The following is a 13036-nucleotide window of genomic DNA, read 5'->3' on the forward strand; positions in this document are numbered from 1 at the left end:
CCCGGAGGCCCCGCCCCCGCCCGGAGGCCCCGCCCCCGCTCACAGCGTCACGATGTCAGCGTTGGCCGCCTGCACTGCGATGGCCAACGGGTCCCGCTGCTCTTGGTCCAGGGCGTGCTGGTCTGCGCCCCGCTTCAGGAACAGGCAAACCTGCCTGAGAGGTGAGGGCGGAGGGCGCGTCAGGGCTTGAGCACGGAGGGCGGGGCGAGTGTGGTCGCGGGGCGTGGCCGGGCAAGGGGTGGCCAGGCCGGGGCGTGATCCGGGAGAGTGGGCGTGGTCGGGGCGCGGGGCGGGGCGTGGGTTGACCGCCTCACCCGGTGCGGCCCAGCAGCGTGGCGTGATGCAGGGGCGCCCGGCCCCGGCTGTCTCTTTGGTTCACGTCCGCTCCATTTTGCAGCAGGAACTCACAGACGATCAAGGAGCCCTGGGGAGCCGGGGCGACTCAGACGGAGCCGCGGTACCGGCCCCTCGCAGCGCCTCTGCACCCTGACCCCGTCCTTGGGCGCCCCCAGCCGGGACCGGACTTGTCCCCACCGCGAACAGGCGGCCCCTGTGTGGGGGCCACAGAAGATGCAACCTCAAGTGTGCGCCTGTGCCCTGCGCGCAGCCCCCGTGCCTCGCTCACCCCTAGCACGGCCTGCACCAGCGGCGTCTTGCCCTCATCCTCCGCGTCCGCCCAGTTGACCTCGGCCCCGTGGGCCAGCGCCGCCGCCAGCGCAGGAAGATCGCGGGAACGCGCTGCGCGGTGCGCCAGGAGCCCCGGGTGCAGCTCACGCACGTCTGCCAGGCCCCAGGCCTCGGCCTCAGCGTCCCCGTCTGCCTCACCGCTGGACTCCTCCGACTCCGCACCCTCTGTGGAGAGGGGGCGATCAGGGAAGGCGACCCCCGGGGCTGCCCCAGGGCTGGGCAGGGCGTCGGCCGAGTGCAAGGCGCCACCCACCCTCCTCAGTGACGCTGTCCACCACAGAGCCTGAGCCGAAAGCCAGGACGTCCGAGCTGCCATCCGAGCTGCCCCCAAGGCCACTGTCGCTACTCAGACCTGCAGGTCCGCAGGGAAGGGAGTCCTGAAGGTGGGAGGCCCCAACTCCATCTAGAGCCCTGGGGCAAAGCTGGAACCCCACCCACCCTCCAGGGACAACCCCTAGGGACAGGACCAGCTCCCACCCAGGGCCAGGGGGGAGCCAGCTGCGGGCTAGAAGCAAAGGAGAGAAAACCAAGTAACAGCTCAAAGGTGCCAGGGTAGTCCCCTAAAGCCCAGGCCCGCGGGGAAGTCCTTCCCGCCCACTCTCAGGCTCACCTGGCACCTCTGCAGTGGGCCCCCCATCCCTGTCTGTGGCTGGCCCAGGCTGAAAATTCTCCACCCAACGGATGGGCAGCATGGCCTCAGAAGGGCCCTAGGCTGAGGGCCAGCTGGCAGCGCCCTCTGCTGCCCCAGCACCCCGGGCCATTCACTCCACACACACATCTGGGTGCACACAGTCCACACACACATTTGCACAGCTCACCCCCACAGTCAGGGCCTCGGCCTCCAGCTCTGTGGCCAGGAGGCCCCCGCCCCTCCAGATGCTGCTCCATTCCCCGGCAAGAGCCATCCACATTTGGGGACCCTCCAAGCCAGCCTCCTTGGCTCTGCCCTGCCACCTGGCTGGGCCCATCCCACACTTACTGCGAGGGCCAGCCCCCGCGGCCCCTGCGTCGAAGTAGGAAAAGAGTGAGTCCAGCTCGTCGGGGCAGAAGAGGGAGTCTCGGCGGAACTTACGATCCAGGGTGCCCACTGCAGGGGCAGTGCGTGTTCAGAGCAGGGAACATGCCCGGGGTGGGGCAGAAAATCCCAGGTCACACTGGGAGTCTGCGGAGCCTGAGGTGCCCCCAGAGCCCCTGCCCCCAACCCCTTAACGGAGTCCATCCCTGATCAAGGCAAGCCCCCTCTCAGCCCTGCCAGGGCATGGCCTCCCACCTGAGGACAGAGCAGCCACACAGGGCAGGACAGGCTCAAGCCGGACCTTGCGGCGGGCAGTGGGGGCGCGGGGAGAGCTGTGGGGCCGTGGGCACTTCTGCGCCCTCCAGCGTCTTGGGGCCTCCAGGGCTGGTGCCATGGGTGCCTTCCGCAGAAATTTCTTTTCCACATATTTGTCCTTGATCCAGGCCTCCTTGTCCTGCCTGGACCAGGGGTGAACATGAGGCTGTGCCCCCAGGCTGGGGCTCCCTGGCTGATTCAGACTGTACCCCACCTCACCGGGGGCTGCTGGCTGTGGGTTTCCTGCTGCCTGGACCCTCACACTGGGCCTCATAGATCTGATTCACGGCGCTGTTTCCAAGCTCACACATCAGCTGGCGGGAGACAGCGTGAGCAGGCATCAGTGCAAACCTGCAGACCCCGGCTCCCGCCCCCACAAAGGGGGTCCCATGGCCTGCAGGAGTCCCACACACACCTTTAGCAGCTCTGGCTCCCACGAGTCCAGTGTCAGGGACCGGACCTTGGAGCAGTGGACACCCAGGCTCCTGGAGGGCAGAGGCAGGGGTGAGTCTGGGTGAGGCAAGGCCCCCAGCTCCGGCCCAACCCCAATCCCCGGCCCCGCCCTCAGGGGCCCACCTGTGGATGCCAGAGCACTCGATGCAGAGCAGCACGCCCAGGTTGATGCTGGCCCAGCGGGGGTCCGACTGGCCACAATCGCCGCACTGGCTGTTGCCGGCCACGCTCTGCACACGCTGCAGCACACTCTCTCCCTTCACGCCACGCTCCCGAGGGTCGGTGGCAGAGTCGATGCTGCTTGTGGACGGGGATGCTGTGCGGTCCAGCCTCTGGGGGATGGGGTGGGGCTGCTCAGTCCCGCAGGGACTCCAGCGTGGTTTCCCCAGCAGGTTCCCTCCTCCCCAGCCGGAGTGCAGGTGCAGGCCGGGGCCCCTCGAGCACACGCCTGCACAAGCATGTATGCGTGCACACCCTCATGTGGGCAGATGTACCTGCACACACATGTATGCGTGCACACCCTCATGTGGGCAGATGCCACCTGCACACACATGCACACCCACACTGCACAGGCCAGTGTGCCAGTGCACCCACAGCAAACACCCAGCTTGCAGGAGCCACAAACAGGTGTGTGCACGGGTGTGGGGCAGGGGCACCAAGGGCCACACCTCGCTATAGCAGCTGTCGGGGCTCTCGCGGTAGGCGGAGGCGATGCTGGCCTGCACAGCCTGGACCCAGGCCTGCCGCAGCTTCTCGGAGTCAGCCTGCAGCATGCAGCTCCTGTGGGTGGTGGAGGGGACGGGCGTCAGCTCCGGTGGGCAGGGACGCCCCCCACCCCACCCTGGGTTGGACCTCCTCACTTGGTGGGTGACACCACCTCGAAGCAGAACCTCCGCTCGATGTCCTCACACGGCTTCACAGAGCACAGGCGGAGGTCATCCACCACCACGGTGAGGGCGTCCTGTGGGCGGCACTGCTGTGGCCCCTGCCCTCAGCCGCCACCCGGCCCTGACCACCCTCTTCCTGCTTCACCTTAGAGACCGAGGCTGACTGCCCGAGTCCCAAGCCCCAGGTCCAGCTCTCTGCTCCCTGACCGTTCAGGCTGCGGTGTCCACTAGTGCCCCGGCCCCATGCCAACCCCAACTGACCGGTCTGCCCTGTGGCCCAGGTGGGGCATCCAGCCATCAGGGCCCCAGTCCCAGGCCCAGGGCACACCTTGAGCTTCTTCTGGTAGACCAGCTGGTTGTTCTGAATGGAGAACCAGCGCCTAGGCGGGTGGGGGGATGTGGGGAGTCAGGCGGTGCCCATCCCAGGGCTGCTGTGACCCCTGCCCCCGCCTGAGGAAGGGCCCTCACCGGTTCCACGTCTTGAAAGCGTTGCTGGCCCTCTTGAAGAGGTAACCCTCCATCACCACCCCACTGGGCGCATCCACATCAAACTCCACTTTCGACTCATCGTAGAAGTCCTGGGGGGATGGAACCCGCCCCCTGAGTGCCCGCCCCAGGGAGCCCTGCTACCCTCTATGCTTTCCCAGAGCACAGGCTGGGTGAGGTCCTTGTTTGAGGCTGCCACATGGCCCACGGGCCACACACTCAGACGGGAGACCCTCTGTTTACCACAGCCACTTTTTTTTTTTTTTTTTGAGACAGAGTCTCACTCTGTCGCCCAGGCTGGAGTGCAGTAGCGCAATCTCTGCTCACTGCAAGCTCCACCACCTCCCGGGTTCACACCATTCTCCTGCCTCAGCCTCCCTAGAAGCTGGGACCACAGGCGCCCGCCATCACGCCCGGCTAATTTTTTTGTTATTTTTAGTAGAGACGGGGTTTCACCGTGTTAGCCAGGATGGTCTCGATCTCCTGACCTCGTGATCCACCCACTCAGCCTCCCAAAGTGCTAGGATTACAGGCATGAGCCATCGCACCCGGCCCATAGCCACTTCTTGACTGGAGCAAGGCCCCCAGCCCTGAAACCCGTGGGGCAGACCCCTCACGTTCACAGCTGGGGGCCTGAGAGTGCCAGCCCCACCCCAGCCCTGCAGGGACAAGCAGGCTGCGATCAGGAAGGAAGCTGCCCCCCCACCCTCTGCATCCTGAGTGCTCCATTCATGTGGCCAGCTGAGTGGACAGAGCCCCATTCAGGAGGCCTGGGAGCCACTGAAGGCCCTGTGTGTCCCGCCGTCTGGCAGGCCAGGGCAGCAGAGGGGAGGCGCGGCCACCTGCTCCCTAGGCCATGTGGGGCGGGAAGGGACAGCTGCCGCTACTCCCACGGGGGATGTGGGGGTCTGGCCGGAGCCAGCCCTTCTCACAGCTGCAGCAGGAGCCCTGAGACCGGTGGGAGGTGTCCTTGGTGCTGAAGTGCCCTCGGGGTAGGAGAGGGAAAGGCACCACCCAATCTGGTCTCCCCCAACCCACAGCCCACCCGGGGCGGTGCTCACTCACCTGCAGCAGCGTCTGAAGGGCCGGAGCAGGAGGGGATGCGGGGGAGAGAGCCAGTGAGTGACAGTTGCCCCCAACTCCTGGTGACTGGCAGACCCATCCCCAACTCCTGGGGGGCTCTCCCCTATCCCAAAATAGCCACTCCTGCCTGCAGCCAACATCTGCTCTGGGTGGTGGCCGGGGCTGCTGTCCCACAGGCAAGCAAAGGCCCCGCAAGGAGCCAGTGACTGAGGCCGCAGAGGTGACCACGGCCTCAAAGGAAGGAGATCCCAGCAGTGGCCCCACCCACAGGTGCCCCTCCACTGCACGCATCAAAGGGCAGCAGCCTTGGACCCCTAGAGAAGGTGTGGGCAGGGCAGGTGGGGGACAGGCAGGGAGGAGGGGGCGGGGAGGGTGTGCCGGGCATGGGGTGAGGACACAGGGGCCTCGCAGGGGCCTCCCAGGCGCCCGGTGTGCAGGGAGCCGGCTGCGTGGCCTCACCCGCTGCTGGATGGCTGCGTGCTTTCGCTCCATCTCACGCTTTTCCACTGCAGAGTCGATCACCAGCTGGTCCAGCTGTTGGGGTTGGCATTAGGGAAGGCCACGGAGGCCTGCCTTGGCCCCACCCCTCCCAAAGGCTCACCTCGGCCGCCAGCTTTTTCATGTAGGGGTCGAGCTGGTGCAGGAGGCTGTAGCCCTGCTGGAAGAAGCTGGACTGGGCATGCATGAAGGACAGCATCTGCGGGGGCAGCACAGGTGAGGCCCAAGCACACCCGGCCCAGCCCCCGCCATGCAGCCTGTGCTCATGGGCAGCCCCCACGCACTCACAGAGTCCAGGATCTCAAACTTCTTCTTGGCCTGCAGGACATTGATCTGCCAGAGGGGGAGCCCACAGGTGAGCCCTGGAGGCTGAGGCAGCCCCAAGCCCTGCACCTGCCATAGAGTCCACTTGAGCTGCTTGTGGTTCCCTGAGACCCCCAGGTCGTCATCAGCTCCCAGCACTGGGCCAGCCTCATCCTCCCATGGTCCTGGAGTCCTTCCCCATGTCTGGAGGTCCCACCCATGGGTGAAGCAGGAATTGACACTCCTGCTCAAAATCTCTCCAGTTCTGTACAAGGCCTTTGAGACCTCCATTCGCTACAGCTGGTCCCCGTCCCCCACCCCACTTCCGGGGCTGACCTGGAGCACGTAGTCCAGTGCCAGGTGGCGGAAGCACTTCCTGGTGAGGGTGAGGGCCCCGGTGGCTTCCTCTACCTCGTGGGGCCGGTGCCTCGGGGCCTGGGCGTTCCGCACCAGGGACAGCTCCAGGTCCTCCCGCACCTTGTCAAACTGCTTCTTTGTCTCCTTGAACTTCCGCACATCCCTGGAGGCCAAGTGCCAGGTGGGGTGAGAGGTCAGGTGAGGTGAGAGGTCAGGGAGAGCACCTGCTGGATCCTGGAGTCTCCCACATCATTGTTTGTGTTTTTGTTTTTTGAGATGGAGTTTCGCTCTTGTCACCCAGGCTGGGGTGCAATGGTGCTATCTTGGCTCACTGAAACCTCTGCCTCCCGGGTTCAAGCAATTCTCCTGCCTCAGCTTCCCTAGCATCTGGGATTACAGGCATGTGCCACCATGCCTGATTATTTTGTATTTTTAGTAGAGAAGGGGTTTCTCCAGGCTGGTCAGGCTGGTTTCAAACTCCCAACCTCAGGTGATCCGCCCGCCTCGGCCTCCCAAAGTACTGGGATTACAGGCATGAGCCACTGCGCCTGGCCTGGTTTTGTTTGTTTGAGACAGGGTCTCTCTCTGTTGTCCAGGCTGGAGGCTGGAGTGCAGTGGCACAATCATGGCTCACTGCTGCCTCTGCCTCCTGGGCTCAACTGATCCTCCCACCTCATCCTCCTGAGTAGCTGGGACTACAGGCGCATGCCACCATGCCCACCTAATACATATATTTTTTTCTTTTTTCTTTTTTGTAGAGATGGAGGCCTCATTATGTTGCCCAGCCTGGTCTCAAACTCCTGGCATCCTCCGGACTCAGTCTCCCAAATACTGGGATTACAGGTGTGAGCCACCATGCCCAGCCTTCACCCTCCTCCACTCCAGGCCCTTTCTTTGCTCCTGGGCACAGCCTCCTTCCTCACTGGCCTATCCCAGGCGCACCCACACCCCTGCTGCCTCCTCCCATCTGCTCCAGGCCTCCCCACCTCACTCTTAGGATCTGTCCAGCCCAGACCCCCGCCATGCCCCAAACTCCAGACCCACCCCAGTCTCAGGATCTGCCCAGATCCCCGCCATGCCCCAGACTCCAGACCCGCAAGCCCAATGTGGCTGCACCTTTCCACTGGCGGGGGGCTGGACACTCCCCCAACACATGCAGGGTGTGGAACCCCACTGAGCTCCACTCGGCTGTCTGCCTCTGAGCCTTCTGCCTTGTGGAGTCGCTGCACAGCCTGGAGGCCTGGGGCCAAGGTGCCCCTGCTCTGCCCCAGACCCTCTTCCCCTCCAAGAGCGGGAGCGTGGCCTCCATGTTCTTCCCCCAGTCCTGGGGGACCTGAGGGCTTGGGGCCACTCACTCTTTGACAAAGTTGTGGAGCTGCTGCCGCACGGACCTCTGGGCCTGGTCAAACAGGATCTGGGGGCAGAAGGGGGCAGAGATCCTTGGGGTCTGTCCCAAAATAGCCCCAGACGGAAGGCCCCATCCTCACCAGCAGAGGGCACTGCCCCCAGGCCCAGACACAGGGGCGGGTCCCACCCTGCAGGGCTGGCCTCAAGGGGCTCAGGGGAGCAGCCCCCAGGCCTGAGTTGGCACCCAGAGGTGGTGGCTGTGACCCCTGCCCCTCTGTCCCACCTGGCCCTTAAGAGAGGCCAAGGCTGCCTCGGATGGTCCCCTCATCAGGTGGGCACCAAGGGCACAGCCTGAGCCCCACTGCCTCCTGGCCCTGGGCGGCCACCCTGGGGTGCCCATCCCTGCAGCAGGGAACACTCGGTCAGAGCCGGGAGCACCCTAGAGCTGGGCCTGGGGAGCCGGAGCCTGGGCTCTGAATCAGAGCCCAAAGTGGAGAAGGACCGGGCATAGCCAGGAGCAAAGGGACGCCTGAGCCGTCCTGCCTGGTCTACCTCGGGACCTCCCCTGTTCAGTCTGTGGCTCAGGTTCCCAGGCTGCAGCCCCACATCTCATGAGTGCTGGTCCTGTGTGTCCATCCACGTCAGTGCCAGGGCCCCCGGGGGCCACTCAGACCCAAATGGCAGCCAGGCCAGCCTGGGATGAGAGCCCTGAATAAACCACCCCTCCCCCAGGGTCTGGTGTGGCCCTTCCCTGGGACACAGCAGAGCCCCCAGGGCTGTCCCCAACCCACACTGACTTGAAGACGTGGGATGCCCCACACCAGACTGGGGAGCAGAAATGTGCCCCCCCTCCCCCATGCCAATCTTTCGGTGAGCCAGCAGAGCTCAGTTCCAGGCTGCGCGCGGCCCGCAGGTGGCAGGGAGGCCAGGCTCACCATGTGGTAGTTCACCACCTCCTGTAGGCTGTCAGCGAACCTCTGCAAACATTCCTGGAGGAGCAGATGGGGAGCCACGCTGAGACGGCAAATCCAGGCCCAGGTCACCCAGTCACGCCCTCTGAGGCCCCTGGGCGGTAGAGACACCGGCCTGCTCCTGGCCTGGATGCCCTTGAGGGGCTGCCTCCCTCGGCCTCTCCCCTTACCCCACCTTGAGGTCAGAGGTCAGTCGGCCCCTCACCGAGATGACGGTGTCGCCCTGGCACTGCTGAGACAGGTCACGGACGCCGCTCACGAACAGCCTGCTGGTGCTGACGTAGGCCTTACCAGCTTCCACCATGCCACTGCACAGCTTCACCAGCTGCGGGCGGCGGGGCCTGGTGAGCGCGGCGGGCACTGGTGCCTGCACTCGCTACCACGCACAGCCTGAGGCAGGAAGAGCTTCCAGGGTAGGTTCCACTCAGGGTGTTGGCAACCAGGACTCAGTGCCCCGGGTGCGGCTTCCTTGCGCCTGCGCCTGCCTGGGGCTTGCAGGCCGGTCTGGGAGGGGAGGGTGGGGCCGCCATGGCCTCACTCAGCTGGGAGGGACCAGGAGCCAGGCAGGGGACCCAGGGCCAGCAGGACCAGCCCATGTGGGGCTTGTGGACTCCAGTCCCTGCTGCGGCTCCCAGCTCCACGGCCTGTTGCCCCCTCCCCTTTCTCCGCCCCAGCCCCAGCCACACCAAGGCTCGCCCACACAGCAGCTGTCCCCATGTCACCAGCCCAGCAGAGGGGACAGGCGGCCACCATGGGTCGGGGGCTCACCACAGCCCGGCCCCTCCCAGACGGGACAAGACTCAGGGCCGGCCACATGTGTGCGTTGGACATGTGCACCCTGGAACACACGTGCTAAGACACAGGAACCAGGACCTGGAGCACCACACGGGAGCTCCGCATATGGGGGTGTGAGTGGCTTAGTAAGGCCCAGAGGGTGAGTTCAGCCATGCAGCCATCCCAAGCTTGGCCGGGCACAGGGCGCTCCAGGCCCGCCCTTCACCTTGTCCAGTTTGGCCTCAATCTCCACCACGTCCGTCTCCACCTCGTCAATGGTTGCCCTAAAGCAAGAACGGGGCTGGCTAGGGTCACCTGCAGCCTCGGCCCCTCGGGGCTTTGCCTCCCCTTGCACCTCCCTGAGGGGCTCCACCATGGGAAGGCGCTTTCAGGAAACAGGCTGGGAGACAGACGCCTGCCTGCTACACGGACAGGACTGGGACCAGGTTCAGCGCACTTCCCCTCGCCATCCCCCTCCCAGGCAGGGAGAGGCAGAATCTGCTGTGACTCCCACTGCTGTGCCCTCAAGGAATAAGGTTAGACCAGCCTCTCCCAGGACAGCCGGCTGCTGGGAGTCCCTCAGGGACGGTGCCCACCAAGGGCTCAGCCAGCCTCACTGGCCTCTCCTCTAGGATTTCAGAGTCGACCCTGGACCCATCTGGAGCCCCCTCAACCCCACAGTGCCTGCTCCTCACCCCTCTGCACTACTGCAGCCCACCCAGGTCTGGCACCCGTGCACTGTGGGATGGCGGGGGGGCAGCAGGGCAGCTGCTCTTGGTCCTGGCAGCACCAGGAGGACCCAGACCAGCTGGGGAGAGACACCCCTGGCTCCCCCAACCTCACAGCTGCAAGCGGCACGGTCCGCTGGAAAGACAGGTGGGCTGTCATCCTCAGAGCCCACTCCCACCAGGACAGCCTGATAGTAGGGCTGCCTGGGGAGAGAAGAGTTAAGGCATGACATCACCAGAGAAGCCTCGGCGGGAGAATCCCCGGAAGACGGGAGGCAGATGGATCGGGCACGTGACCACCCCCTCTGGGAGCAGGAAACAGGGAAACAGGGCCAGGATCCCGGCAGCCCCGCACTCCACACAATCGGCTCACTGGGCGGCGGGGCCATCTGGCCTCCTGGGGATTGGGCAGCATAGGGCCTAGGCTGGGGCCAGGACTCCAAGGATAGGTCTAGGGCAGGGGTCTGGCAGCAGAGGCCATCGGGGCCTACAGTCCCTCATCCGGTGCTACCCTGAAGGGTGTCCCAGGCCTCAGGGGAGGGGCCTGCGGTTTCCAGGGGCGTGTCCTCAATGAGGAGCTGGGGCCGCAAGCGACCCCCAGGGAAGGACCTTGACTGGTCCCAGTCACCACAGCAGGACACCAGGTCCTCTCTGAGCAGCCCTCACCTGTTCCCAAGAGGCTAAGAGGACTCTGAATCCCGAAGCAGGGGCAATGGAGGGAACCTCACTGTGGTGTCCACGCACCCAGCCCACAGTCCCTGGACCCTGACCTCTACCTCAGCTGGAGGATCCCAGAACAGAGATGGAACCATCCACCCAGGAGAAGGCAGCAGAGAGAACCACGCCCCAGAAGTTGCAGCCACCCCTGGGCAGGGCCGGATGCAGAGACAGCTGCACCCAGAGCTGCCGCCCTCGGGCTTGGGGCACCCGTGTCCCTGGAGAGCCAGCAAGGGGGGGTGGCTGCACCCCGCAGCTCACGGTCGTGCTCATGGGGACAGGGTGGGCACTGGCGAGGCCCCGAGAGCTGCAGTTTCCGCTGCTGGGAGCCCCTCAGCTCTACCCTCCTCCGCCCCAGGGACCTGGGCCTCTTCTGCTGTGCTCGGCCCAGCATTTCCTCAGCAGCTTGGAGGATGGGGAGGAGGGTGTGGCTGCCCCCCAACCAAAGCCGTGACTCAGCGCCCGCTGAACTGGAGCCAGGCGGTTCCCTCCACAGGCTCCCCTGGCCCCCTGCCCACCGCACCCAGGCTGCCACTAGGCCCTCCCAGACCAGGAGGGTGCGGGCAGGGTCCCCCTTTCCAGGGCTGGGGCCACCAGGTTCCACATTACAGACCAAATCTTTTCGCCCACCCTGCCTGGCCCTCTAGGCCAGGAAACTCAACTTACACTCTGAGGGCCCGCCCCCAGGACAGCCTCTGGGAGTCTCTCAAACCCCAGTTAAATCACAGCCTAACCCTAAAACCGACTGGGCCAGGCCATTCTCACCTCTCCACTCCGGTCCATGCCCCACGGGGGTGAGGCACTTTCCTAGGGCAGCCCCCGCGGCAAAAGGCCGGGCGGCCGCCCTACGGCACCTACTGCAGCCCCACAGCCCCCATAACTGGCTCCTGGAACCGGCTCTCTCCCATGAGAGCCGGTTACCAGAGAGAAGGCTCAGAGGTAAGTGGGTTCTAGCACCCCCACCTGACTGGGCGAGGGCAGCACAGGGCCCTCTGTGTGGAGGAAGAGGTCCATTAGGTTTCTGAGGGAGGAGCCAGGGAGAAGGTAGGTGCTTCAGCAGGGCCCAGCTCCCAGCAGGGAGGCCACGCCCACGCCTCCCCACAGCCCGGGTCCGTAGAGTGCCCGAGTTATTCAACCCCTTTTCCCAGGTCAGCAACGGAAGATGGGAGAGCAGAGGATGGCCCCAGTTCCTCTGCCCAGGGCCTGGGGGCCACTCTCCTGGCTGGCCCTGAGCCTCCCACTCCAAGGCTCCTAAGGCCTTCTGGTGAGGGCTCCAAAGATGCTGAAGCTCCCTGTGCCTCCCTACACAGGCTGACTTGCCAGCAGCTCCCAAGAGACCCAGCACACACACACACACACACACACACGACCAAGCACACATGTGCAAACATGTTCATGCACGAACATGCCTGCACACACTAGCACCACACATACATGTGTGTCCAAGAACAGACTGCACAGGCACACATCAACATGTGTACCCAGTGGTGGAACATGCGTGTACAAGCTGATTTGTCTGTTGGTGACATGACTAACACAGTACGTGAACCGGCACAGAGAGGTGGCGTGTGCACATGCTTGCATGCACTCATTGGCAAGCTACATGCAGAAGCAAGCACAGCCCCGTGGCACAGCTCATCCACACGTCCTGTGCAAGGCCTGGTGCCCCGAGCGAGGCGCACAGAGGGGCAGATTTCACAAGGGTGCGCTCCGCACAAGCACTGGAAGAGGAGAGGGCCTCACGCAGGTGCGCACTCTGATTTCTTTGCCTCCATTGTCGTTTGCCAAATGTCCACCATGCGAGGCCGATGCACACTTGTGCACACATCTGTGAACATGTGGTTCACGCAGGTGTGCACGCCTGCACGCCAGGAATGATGGAAAACACGCAGACTCGGGGTGCACACAACCCCTATCCCCTACCTGACCTTCCCCGCCGCTCTTCTCGGCCGCCACCCTCTAAGCCAATGGGTCATTCAAACCACTTCACGCTCCCAAGCACCCTGCCCCAGGCCTTAAACGCGGCTCCAGTTGCCTGTCCCCCAGGCACTGCTCTGGACACAGGATCGAGGAAGAAACCAGGGGCCGACGCCCCCACAGACCCAGACGACCCTGGCCAAAGCTGGACTGCAGGGCCCGGGAGGGGCTCAGCCTCGTGGAGGTGCAGACACAAAGCGGGGGCGGACGGTCCCGAGGTGCCCACGCGCACGCCCTCCGCCGGGGGAGCGGCCGCACAGAGCAGGGGCGTCCTTTGTTCCAGCCCCCGGGGCATGGCGGGGCGGGGTCGCCGCTTTGTCCGAGGCAGGTCCTCCAGCCCCTCCCCGGCGGCCGCGGCCCGGCCAGGCCCGGCGCTGACCTCCCCACCTCGCCGTCGGGCACAAAGGCGGCAGCGACGCCCCCGGCCCGCGCCCACCC

At 65.0% G+C, this 13036-nt stretch overlaps 1 protein-coding gene across 1 annotated transcript; it reads right to left on the bottom strand.

Moving 5' to 3' along the window:
- Positions 1–39: 39 nt before the first annotated feature.
- Positions 40–13011, bottom strand: ACAP3 (ArfGAP with coiled-coil, ankyrin repeat and PH domains 3). The gene is made up of 23 exons (XM_017895224.1): positions 10681–13011; positions 9403–9460; positions 8608–8727; positions 8367–8420; positions 7440–7498; positions 6064–6247; positions 5713–5757; positions 5528–5623; positions 5386–5460; positions 4909–4920; positions 3826–3935; positions 3686–3737; positions 3331–3431; positions 3139–3250; positions 2594–2802; positions 2433–2502; positions 2237–2331; positions 1958–2160; positions 1667–1774; positions 941–1039; positions 626–852; positions 315–424; positions 40–154 (listed from the first exon to the last, which is right to left on the bottom strand). The coding sequence occupies exons 1-23, from the start codon at positions 11013–11015 to the stop codon at positions 40–42; spliced, it is 2649 nt and encodes an 882-aa protein (XP_017750713.1). The 5' UTR covers positions 11016–13011.
- Between the last annotated feature and the right edge of the window lie 25 nt (positions 13012–13036).

This window comes from Rhinopithecus bieti, unplaced genomic scaffold (assembly GCF_001698545.2).
Source record: "Rhinopithecus bieti isolate Rb0 unplaced genomic scaffold, ASM169854v2 scaffold_26659, whole genome shotgun sequence".
NCBI classification, from domain to species: domain Eukaryota; kingdom Metazoa; phylum Chordata; class Mammalia; order Primates; family Cercopithecidae; genus Rhinopithecus; species Rhinopithecus bieti.